This window comes from Pan paniscus, chromosome 16, assembly GCF_029289425.2.
Source record: "Pan paniscus chromosome 16, NHGRI_mPanPan1-v2.0_pri, whole genome shotgun sequence".
NCBI classification, from domain to species: Eukaryota; Metazoa; Chordata; class Mammalia; order Primates; family Hominidae; genus Pan; species Pan paniscus.
The window spans coordinates 20,450,613-20,462,620 of record NC_073265.2 but is presented as its reverse complement, the minus strand read 5'-3'; the positions used below and the strand labels follow the sequence as shown (position 1 = coordinate 20,462,620).

The 12,008-nt window shown below is 42.6% G+C and overlaps 1 protein-coding gene across 1 annotated transcript in view; it reads left to right on the top strand.

Moving 5' to 3' along the window:
- Positions 1-12,008, top strand: part of OTUD7A (OTU deubiquitinase 7A) — a 388,370-nt gene that overhangs the window by 214,539 nt on the left and 161,823 nt on the right. The window contains exon 4 of the mRNA XM_034938456.4: positions 546-700. Within this exon, the coding sequence (XP_034794347.2) occupies positions 550-700 (151 nt within the window). The 5' untranslated portion in view covers positions 546-549. The remainder of the gene's footprint in view (positions 1-545; positions 701-12,008) is intronic.

The following is a 12,008-nucleotide window of genomic DNA, read 5'->3' as shown; positions in this document are numbered from 1 at the left end:
TTTTTTCCTCATCAGTTATTGGAATTAATAAAATGTAAGTTCAGGAGCGCTGGAGATAGTGATGACCCCTTGCCTTCGTCTATCTGGGCTGCTATGTCAAAATACAATAGCTTGGGAGGCTTATGAACAACAGAAATGTATTCCACACAGTACTAAAGGCTGGGAAGTCTAAGGTCAGGGAACCAGCAGATTTGGTGTCTAGTAAGGGCCCATTTCCTGCTTCATAGATGGCACTGTCTTTCTCCATCACCTTGGAGATTAGATATCAACATATGAATTTTTGGAGGGAACACAAACATTCGGCTCATAATACCCCTTCTCTCACATGGCATGTACAGAGGGATGATATTTTAGTTCACATTCTATAATATAATGTCTTGCATGAAGAATCAGGCAGTTGGACCAAACCAATTCTAAAAAATATGACAGCAGGTGGAAATGGCTCCACCCTCGAGGGTTCTCTCGCTCAGGTCTCTGCATGTAGTTGTCACTTGCAGCTCCATTTCCATCATGTGGTAAAATGCCCTTTCTCTTCTTTCCTGCAGATGGATGGTTTCTAGTGTGCTTCCAAACCCCACCTCGGCTGAGTGTTGGGCAGCACTTCTACATGATCCTATGACTCTTGATATGGACGCAGTCCTGTCAGACTTTGTTCGGTCCACGGGGGCAGAACCTGGTCTGGCCAGAGACCTGCTGGAAGGTAAGCCCACCTCCTTGTCCCCCACACCACCATTCTGGGCATAACCACCTTCCAAATAAGAAGATTTCCAATACCTGATGACAGTGGTACTTGAGCACTAAGTGGGCTTTGCTTTGTGTTACATCTTACCGATGTTAAGTCAAAATTTTATCACTAATTATTATATTTAAGAAAATATGTTCAATGGAGCAGAAATTATAAAACATTCAAGAAAATACTTTTGTGGTAGGCCTTAGTTTCATATCTCTGTGTTAGCGGAGACGAAAATACTCTAGGCCAGGGTTTTTGGTAGAAAAAGCACCTACTATCCAGGAAAGTCACTGGGAGTAATTCAAAGGAGGAAGACAGCCTTCATCCTCCAGCTTTTCATGTAGATACCATTTGCTGCGTGAGAAATGTGCATCCTCCGTATGTATGATGTTTTCAGATATGTATTCAGCCATAACCATAGTGAACTAAAATGAAAGTGTAGTTTCTATGTCTCTAAAATGGATTTACCTTTCTTTTTTTTTTCCGATGGTGGCAGTGGTATGTAAAGGTGGGAGGGACCAGTTACAACTTCTCAGGACAGTCAGCTGTGTGAGAGGAGAGAACTTTGTAATGTTTACTCTTTACTTCAAATGTATAAACTGCAATTTGTGGAGTTAGTAAATACTTGGTCAAGAATTGTAAGTCACAATGATTCTTTAAGTCACTTAGGGAAAATAAGAATTATTGTACATTTGCAGAAGTGGAGAGAACTATTCAATCATATTGAAAATTAAGAACCACCTACTGGAGGATTATCAAAAAATGGCAATGGCAAAAGCATAGTTTTTAAATTTTCCCCAACCTATTAGAATTTCAAACCAACTCCAAGTTTAGAATAAAATATGCTGAGAGTTTTTGCAATCTATGGAAATCAAAATATGATTCTACCTTCCTGCTATTTATATTATTCTCCCTGTCAGTTGCCATTATTTTCATTAAGTGGGCAGCAGAGTGGAGAAGCAGGCTTGGAATAAGGTCGGCAGTGAAATCCGAGTTTGAGTTCAGATTCAGCCACTTATCAACTATGAGATATAGGACAAATTGTTTTACTTCCCTTACCCTCAGATTTCTTCTACATTGAGCTTAACCCACCTTACAAGGTGACTGTGAATATTAGAAGTTGTGATATAAAATGTGTGGTAAAGAAGCAGCATGTAGCAGATGCTCAAAAAAGTATAGAAGACCATGCTTGTGGTGACCATTATTGTAATTAGTACTAACATCAGTATTAATGTCTAGACAGCCTTAAATAGGAAGCAAGAGTTGTCATCTCTTTTATTTTTTTTACTTATATTTTTCACATTAAGATACAGAAAAATTGAGTTTTTTGTGTCCAGTTCTATGAACTTTAACACATGTATGGATTTGTGTTATTACTACCACTTTCAGGACACAGAAGCACTTCATCCCCTCCAGATTCTCTGTCCTGATGTCTTTTATAATAAGACCCTCCCCTACCCCAACCACTGGCAGTCAGTGCTCTGTTTTCTATCACTAGTTTTGTCTCTTTGCAAGAATGTCAGATAAATGTCCTACAGAGCCTAATCTTCTGAAACTGGCTCCTTTTCATGCAGGGAGATCATTTTGAGACTCATCAAGTCATGTGTCAGTAGCCGGTTCCTTTTTGTTGCTGAGTAGTATTCCATTCTGCAGGTACACCACAATTTATCCACTCATCTGTCCAGGGGCATTTCAGTTGTTTTCCATTTTTGGCAGTTACGACTAGAGCTTCTAGAAACATTTAAGAACAGGATTTTGTGAATATAGTTTTAATTTTTCTTTGTTTTTTCTTTTTTTTTTTTGGTGACACAGAGTCTCACTCTAGCCCAGGCTGGAGTGCAGTGGCGCTATCTCGGCTCATTGCAACCTCCGCCTCCTGGGTCCCAGTTCAAGCAATTTTCCTGCCTCAGCCTCCTGAGTAGCTGGGATTACAGCCGCGCACCACCATGCCCAGCTAATTTTTGTATTTTTAGTAGAGACGGGATTTCAACATATTGGCCAGGCTGGTCTTGAACTCCTGACCTCGTGATCTGCCCGCCTCAGCCTCCCAAAGGGCTGGGATTATAGGTGTGAGCCACTGTGCCTGGCCTAGTTTTAATTTTTCTAGGCTAAATACATGTTAACCTTGTAAGAAACTGCCAACCTGTTTTCCAGAGTGCTGCACCATTTTGCATTCCTACCAGCAGTGCCTGAGAGCTCCAGCTGCCCCACATCCTTGTCAACACTTGGTGTTTCTTCCTTTTTTGTTTTTTCATTTTAACCATTTGATAGCTGTGTGATGGTATTTCTTCATGGTTTTAATTTTCATTTTCCTAATAATTAATGACGTTGAAAATTTTCATGCTGTTTATTTTCCATCGTTTTATTCTCTTTCGTGAAATGTCTGTTCAGGCTTTTTGCCTATGTCTAAATTGAGTTGTTTGATTGAGTTTTAAGAGTTCTTTACATATTCTGAATATAAATCTTTTGTTCAGATATGTGATTTGTGAATATCTTCTCCCAATCTGTGCTTGACTTTTCAGTCTCTTAACAGGGCCTTTTACAGAGCACAGTTTAAATTCTGATGCGTTCCAACTGACTTTTTTCTGAGGATCATGCTTTGAGTGACATATCTGAGAAATTTTGCATAACTCCAGGTCATGAAGATTTTCTTGTAGTTGGTCTTTTAAAAGTTTTATACTTTCATGTTTTACATTTAGATCTACGATCCATTTGAGATGATTTTTGTATAATATGTGAGATTTAGGTCCAGATTCAGTTTTACGCATACGGATATCCAATTGTTTCAACATCATTTATAGAAAATATCCTCCTTCTTTCATTGAAATTGTATTGCCATTGCAATTTGATGAAAAGCCAACTGAGGGTATTTGTAAGGAATATATTTCTGGACAGTGGTTCTGTTCCATTGATCATTATGTCTGTTCTTTTATCAAAACTGTGCCATATTGATTTCTATAACTTTGTAATGAGTCTTAAAATCAGATAGTGTGATTTTTCTAAATTTATTCTTCTTTTTCAAGAGTGTTTCAGCTATTCTTTTTTTTTTTTTGCCTTTCCATGTGAACTTTAGGATCTGCTTACCTCTATCTACTCTAAACTGTTTTGCTGAGATTTTGACTACAATTTTAGTAAATCTACAACTCAATCCTATGTTATGTCTTTCAGTCCACGAAGGAGTGCCATAATTTCCATTCGCTTGGGCCTCCATTAAGTTCTTTCGTCAACATTTTATGGTTTTTGGCATATAGATCCTACACATGTTTTGTTATATGTGTATTGGGGGGCGGGGTTGTAAGCTATTGTACGTGGTATTTTTTATTTCAGTTTCTACTTGTTCATTGGCAATATACAGAAATACAACTGATTTTTGTGTGTTGATCTTGCATCCTGCAATCTTGCTAAAGCTAAACTCAGTTTGTTCTAGGAGGGCTGTGTGTGTGTGTGTGTGTGTGTGTGTGTGTATTTGTGTGTTCCTTGGGATTTTCTACATAGGTGATCATGTTGTCTGTGAGTAAGGACAGTTTTATTTCTTCCTTTCCAGTCTCTAGGCCTTTCTGGTTTTCTTGTCTTATTTCACTGACGGAGACTATTCAAAAGGTTAAATAGCAGTGTTAAGAAAGAAGATCCTTGTGTTGTTCTTAATCTCTGAGAACAAGCAGTATTTGACCATTAAGTAGAATGTTGGCTATAGGTTTTAGTAGATGGTCTTTATCAGGTGAAGAAAATTTCTTTCTATTCCAAGTTTGCTGAGAGTTTTATAATAAATAGATACTGAATTTTTAAAATGAAGATCAAGTGGGTTTTTTGCTTTAAACTGTTGCTATACTAGATTAAACTGATTGCCTTCTAGTGGTAAACCAGACTTTCAGCTATTTCTTTCCATGTTTCTATGTTCTGCCCTTTTTTTCTTTCCTTCTGGGACTCAGATGATAGGAAGCTCGGCCCTTTTGTTATTACCTAAGGTCTCTATGGTTCTGTTCAAGTTTTTCAAACTTTGTCTGTTATTCAGATTCAGTCATTTCTATTAATTTATTTATAAACTGACTGACTACTTCCTCCATCATCTTCATCCCATTGGTGAGCCCAGCCAGTGTGTTTTCTATTTTCGTAGTTGATTTTTTTCATTTCTAATATTTCCACTTAGTTCTTCCTCATATCTTCCATTTCTTTGCAAAACTTTCTATATGTTTTAAGAGTACCCTCCTTTAGTTGTACAATATTTTTAACAACTGCTTGAAAATCTTTGTCAAATAATTCCAGTATCTGTTTCATCTCAGAGTAGCTGTTGGCTTTTTGTATGCTGAGTATGGTTTCAGTATGCTCAATTGTATCCTAGACATTTTAAATACTATGTTTTGAGATTCTGGTTATTGTTAAAATCTTACAGTGAACATTATTAACTTTATTTTAGAAGATAATCACCCCAAATGGGTTCAGACCACAAATTCCAAGTTCCTGCAAGACTTGTGTGGATTGTGGTTGCTGTGAAAGTCTTTGAGATGTGGATCTGTCTCACACAAGCGCCACCTAGTGGCCATCTTGGGACTCTGGTGGTAATCTATCCCACATTTCAGCACTCAAAGTCTGTGTGGTCCGTGTAGGGTCGGATCCATACATGTAGAGCTCAAGGGTAAGCCCAAGAGTTCATGAGCAACTTTCAGGGGTTGCTCTCCCGAAGCCCTTCCTCCTTGTAACCTGCCCAGTAGTGTCTGGGTCCCTGGGCTCTACCTTTTCAGCCCTCCAGCCAGCTTGGGTGGTTGAGGCTTGATTTACCCTACTCTCTGGTGCACTTGACTGAACCATGTCAGAGCTAAGCAGCGAGAAGCCAGAGAGAAAAAGCATGAAGGTTTCCCCATCCTCTGGGGACCTCAGACTCTCTGGTTGGAAAGGAAGTTTGCCTGGCCTGATGACTTTAATTATCTGCCATTTCTCACTAGGGCCACAAAATTTCTTGAGCTCTGGGGCACAGAGAAGAAAAAATTTTAGAAGAAAAAAAAAAAAAAGGATAAATTAGAGATTTCCAGACTTTCTCAGAACGGTAGAGACCCCTTTCCTGCTTCTGTACCCGAGTTGCTGGGCTTTTCCTGGAATTAGTGCCCACTCTGGGTTAGGAGCTGCATTGACTCCACACTGGGGAGACTGGAGGAAGGGAAGTGTCTCGCTCACCTCCAGCTCTGTGGCACTTCCAGCTGTGGTCTCCTTTCTGCATCGGCACCTCCAACTGTGATCCACCTTCCCGAGCCCGGTCGCTGCTGCCTGCACGCTGTCCAGGGGTCCCGGCTGCACCCAGTGGGACAGAGGGTGGCAGTAGTGAGTGCTCACTCACCTCACCCACTGCTGGGTCCTGCCCTTGGCTTTCACAGGTAAGAGGACTGTGGTTCCATTGTGTATGATGGATTATTTAAGGTGTCAAAGTTATTTGGGTGAAGATTTCTCTAAACCCAGTGTTTCAAAGAATGAAATATTTTTGTTGTAAGTCCTTGGAAAGATGTGTATTGGGAGGATGTCAGTAATGTAGGAATTTAGAGGGGAGACGTCTAAAGGGAAATAAATCCTCCTGGTGGCAAAAGCTGAGCGGAAGGTACATGGTCCTCATTTGTAACTTCTTGTATTTTTATTTATTTCAAAAAAAAAGTTAAAAAACACTGCAATGATGGGAATCACAGTACAGCAGAGGGAGGCCAATAAGAGAAAGGAGGAGCAGAGGCTGATCACAACCTTGGTAAACTGAGGCAAGTGAACACTGACCTGTCTCCAAACAGAAGAGGGTGGCCTTGCCTGTTCACCTGCTTCCTGTGTTACCAGATCAAACTTGGGTCTGGCTCTCTGGCACAGCAAAGCCAAAAACTGGCATCAAGATTGCAGTAAGAGAAAATGAGACATTTATTTCAGGGCAGGAAGCCAGGAGAATTGGGCAGCTCATGTTTAAGCCCTGAATCCCCCAGTGCCATATAGGTAAGCATTTTTACAGGCAGGAAGAGGCTGGGTGTGGTGGCTCATGCCTGTAATCCTAGCACTTTGGGAGGCCTAGGCTGGTGGATCACCTGAGGTCAGGAGTTCGAGACCAGCCTGGCTAACATGGTGAAACCCTGTCTCTCCTGCAAATACAAAAATTAGCTGGGTGTGGTGGCATACACCTGTAATCCCAGCTACTCAGAAGGCTGAGGCAGGAGAATCGCTTAAACCCAGGAGGCGGAGGTTGTAGTGAGCTGAGATCGCACCGTTACACTCCAGCCTGGAGACAGAGCGAGACTCCATGTTGAAAACATAATAATAATAAAATAAAGGCAGGGGGCAGAAGTTACAGGCAAAGATATAAATCAATACACGGAGGCTGTACATTGGTTTGACCTAAAAAGACAGGACATCTTGAACCAGACATGGGGCGGAGGGCACAGGTCATAGGTAGATTCGAAGATTTTCAGATTTACAATGGGTTAAGGAGACGAAGCTTTGTCTGCAAATTTGTGATCAGCAGAAAAGAACGTTAGCTCTGGTCTCTGGGCATGACTTCCTCCAGGCCCCTCAGGAAGAAATTTAGAACAAAGAGTGGTGGTCCAAACTCAGTCCTCAGTTTCCCCTGTCTGAGGTCTGCATGCCAGCGGATAGCACTTTTCATTTATTGGTGTCTTGGTTTCTGGAAATCAGCTCAAGGACTTGTGTTAAAATGTTATCTTTAGTCTCTGTGGGAACTTTGGTCTATTCTGTGACTTAAACTTCCCTGGCTATTGTTTTAAGTTATTCTTCCCTTCTTGCTTCAGTTGCTCATTTACTTCCCAGTGCTGGCTAGGTGCCTGGAAATGCCTTTGAAGGAACTCAAGATTTCCTTTTATTTCCATGCTTGGGGGCAGGTGCCCGGCAGGCCCCTAAGAGGGGTCTCTGCTCCATCTCATCTTCATATCAGTCCCTTGCATGTCCCTGAAGTGGTTCTCCAAAACAAATTCTAGTCAGGTAACTCCATTTCCTCCAATTTTTCATACTCCGTCCCCATTACCTGCAAAATAAACTTCTCCACCTGGTACTCCAGCCCTTCAGCATCTAGTCCTATTCCGTCCCTCCCCTCATTATCTGAGGCATCTCTTCACCATCCCTTTCCCTGACTTGACACCCACCTCTGTGCTTCTGCCTGCGCCCATTGCTCCTGCTGCTCCTCCCCCTGCACACACTGCCTCCCTGTTGAAATTCAGCTCTCCCTCCACGATGGATCATGAACTCCCCGACAGCAAGGACCATACAAGGTTTTGTTCACTGTTTGCCCAACACCCAGCACGTATGAGTCCCTCAGTAGAGTGATCTATTAATAGCTGCTGAGGTGCCGTGATGAGCAGCCAGACAGAAATTGCTCACATGGAGACAGATGGAAATAAGTTATATAGTGTGTTAGCCATTAGTGCTGTGGAGATAACTAAGTCGGGGAGAAGGAAGCAGGTATGAGTGTGTGTAGTTTTAAATTAGGGTTGTCAAGGAAGGCTTCACTTAAAAAAATAGGATCTGAGCAAAGATTTGAGGAAGTGAGAAAGCAAGCCACGTGGATGTCTGGAGGAAGAAGTTTCTATGACGAGGTAAGGATTCACTGATCATTCCTTGCCCTCCTGTGGAACTTTGTGGACTTCTGCTGCAGCATGTATTTGGTTGTGCCTTATTTTATAATTCATCACATGCTTATCAAGCTGGATTTGCCCAGTCTTGAGCACATGCCACTGATTTAGCAGAATTCACGGCTCTGACGTTTTCAAGTGTGTGCGATTAGAGGACTGCCATGGGCAAATCCCACACCCTTGAATGGGAACAAAAAGGTGGTCTAGGGACCATGAATCCTAAGCAGGAGTTAACACTCGACCACAAGGTGTGATGGCCCTTGGCCGGAGCTGGGACTGTCTTGTCAGTGGGTCTAGAAATACTGAAAGGAAACCGTTGGCTGCCCTTCCAAGTGTCCCGTTCCCACTAGAGAGAGCTCTGCCGTTAGACCAGACATATTTGGGGAAAAAATGTCAAAAAAAATAAAAGTAAACATCTCCAGATCAGAATTCTAAGATACTCCCTCTCACCTGGCCCCATTCAGGAAGACACATTCTTCCTTTAGAGAGATGAGTGTATTTAAATACTCTTAAACAGACCCATTAAGACCATTTGCAGTGAGTTTCCTTGTGTCACGCTGATCAATTAAGTAGATCTTATTTCCTTCCTATTGGGGAAGCTTGTAACCCCCAGGTACCATCACTGGCCTATTTTGTTGGTTTTACTCAAAAGTCTGTGCCATTGTGGCTGCTTAAGATTAAACACTTTGGCCAGGCTTGGTGGCTCACTCCTGTAATCCCAGCACTTCGGGAGGCCAAGGCGGGCAGATCACGAGGTCAAGAGTTCAAGACCAGCCTTACCAACATGGTGAAACCCTGTCTCTACTAAAAATACAAAAATTAGACAGGCGTGGTGGTGTATAACTGTAATCCCAGCTACTCAAGAGGCTGAGGCAGGAGAATTGCTTGAACCCAGGAGGCAGAGGTTGCAGTGAGCCAAGATCACACCATTGTACTCCAGCCTGGGCAACACAGTGAGACTCTGTCTCAAAAAAAAAAAAAAACAACAAAAAAGAAAGAAAAAGAAAGAAGGAAAGAAAGGGAAAGGAAAGGAAGAGAGAGAGAGAAAGAGAGAAAGAAAGACACTTCCTCTCTGGAAAGCCAGTCATATTCATCCCAGCTTCTTTCTTGGTGTCTGTGCATGGATAAAGCCTCCCCATTCCCCCGTGCCCCCCACCACTTTGTGTCCTTCCACTTTGCTTCACTTATGTGCCCACCACTCCAGGGCTCCCTGAGGTCCAGGAATTCCATGCCATTCCCTTTCACATGGCCGAGAGCCCCAGCCCTGTGGATGAGCTGTCCTGAGTGGGCACTCAGTAATGTGGGCGTAACTGAATCAAGCTGAAGACGGAAGGAGCAAAAAAACAACCAGAAGCCCTCAGATTCAGAGTCATGTCGTTAAACACTTTTTAAGATAAAAAATTAGCTGTGCAAACTGAAATCAATTTAAACTATTTTCTTTGATTAGGCAGGAAAGAGGAGGCTGCTGCATATTAAGAACTCCCACTTAAGTCAAACCTTCATGTTTCCAATCTCCAAGCAGGCGTTGAGGGCCTCTGGGCTGAGTGTGGGAGACCCAGGAAGAAAGAAGAGTAGGCCCTGCCTTCAGGGTCCTTCCTGCCTAAAGCAATCTATAGGCAGCTGTGTTCTAACAAAACTTTTATTTATAAAACAGGCAGCCAGCCAGCCTATGGGCAGTAGTTTGCCAACCTGTGCTGTAGATTAAAAAAGGCTTAAGAGATCTGTCAAACAGTGATAATGTATGCACATTATTTGAATACTGATTCCAATGAACTAAAAAAGAAAAATTATAAGACAATCTGGGAAATGTGAGGACTTAACATTTACTGGATATTTGATATTAAAGAATAACTACTTTTAGATATGATATTTTTATTATGATAGTGCTAAGAAAAATAAGATACATACTGACGTGGATGGATGAAGTAATATCATGCAGGGGTTTTCTGGGGACAGGTGAATGGGTGGGAGAGGAGATGAAACAATATTATCCATGAGTTGATTTTGATTAAACCTGAATAGTAGATGCAAACAGGTTTATTATAAGTGATGTACGAATGTTTCCATAATAAAAAGTTTTAAAACAGACAGCACCAGGAAACCTCCACTTCCAGCCAAGATGAAGTATCAGAATGTGGGTGTGCCTTCCTGCCTGAAAAAGAAAAAGATAAATATGATAAACAAGACACTGAACGTTAGATAGTGAAGGACAGTAGTCCCCAAGAGATTGGAAACAAACAAGGTTAGTCCTATAATTGCCCAGCTCACTGCCTTGAGAAAGTTTCTAATCCATGGTACAGGGAGGAGGAACCCAGAGGAAGCTTGCCTGACTCCACAGTGGAAGGAGACAGAGCTTAGAGTCCCAGGAGTCCAGGAGGCTGGAGTCCACAGGTCAGAGCCTGAGAGCGGAGACAGCTACACAGAGAGAACTGCAGCGATTCACAGAGGGTTTGCCTCTGCCACTCAGCCAAGTGCCGATCAGTGCCTGTGTGTGAGGAAGCTGTGTGCAGCTGAGGAGAGAACCACCTGAGAGGATTAGAGGAAACAGTGCCTGGGGCTGATACAGAGCCATGGAAAGTGCCTGTGCTCACCAGCCAGGCCGGACAATCACTGAATATAATACCTAGAAGGATCTTGCCTCAGTAATTGGGAATAATTAGCCCTGTAATGAAAACTTTTCTAGGGCTAGACACAGTAGCTCATACCTGTAATCCCAACACTTTGGGAGGCCAAGCCAGGAGGATTGCTTGAGGACAAGAGTTCAAGACCAGCCTGAACAACATAGCGAGACCTCTGTCTCTACAAAAATCTTCTAAAAATTAGCTGGGCATGGTGGCATATACCTGTGGTCCTGGCTACTCAGGAGGCTGAGTTGAGGAGATCACTTGAGCCCAAGAGTTCGAGGTTATGGTGAGCTATGATCACACTGCTGACTCCAGCCTAGGCAACACTAAGACCCTGACTCTAAAAAAATAAAAGTAAATAAATCACTTTGATCATACCTAATGAACCTTAAAAGCAAGAAGCAAGATCCACAAGGATCACAGTGAAATGGCCTCATTGCCTGATCCAAAGTTCTTGATCTCACAGCCAAGGAAGTCAAGGACACGGCCACACCAAGGGTGAGGTTAGAGCAGAAGCAGAAGTTTATTAGGCAAAAGAAAGATAACAGCTCTCTGCAGCAGAGAGGGGTCCCCCAAAACGTTGCCATTCAGCAGTGAAATGCAAGGGTTTTTATAAGCTAGCTAGTGGGGAGGTGAGGTGTTATCTTACCTACATAGGGTGTGAAAAACCCCAGGTGTGCCATCTGCATGGAGCATGAATCTCTGGCATCCCCCACCCACCCTTTTATTATGCAGGCAGGTCTTTTGCCTGAGCTACTCCACGTTGCTTTCCTACTGTGTATGTGCTTCAAAGGGGGAGGTGGAGCCTCCATGGTGGACACACCTGGCCCCAGGTACCCCTTTCTGTCTGTGCAGCTGCAAGCATCCCCCCATGCAAGCTCCAGCTTCCTTATCTGTTTGCAGCCCGGTCTTCCAGGCTGCTTTCTATTAGAAGAGGAGTGATTTCCTGGGCTGCTTTTTGTTAGAAGGGAAGTTCTGCCGAGGACTCTCTGCCCTAACTATCTGCCTAGCTGGTCTCTTTTTACCTCCTCTCTCAAAAGTATTTCCAAGAAA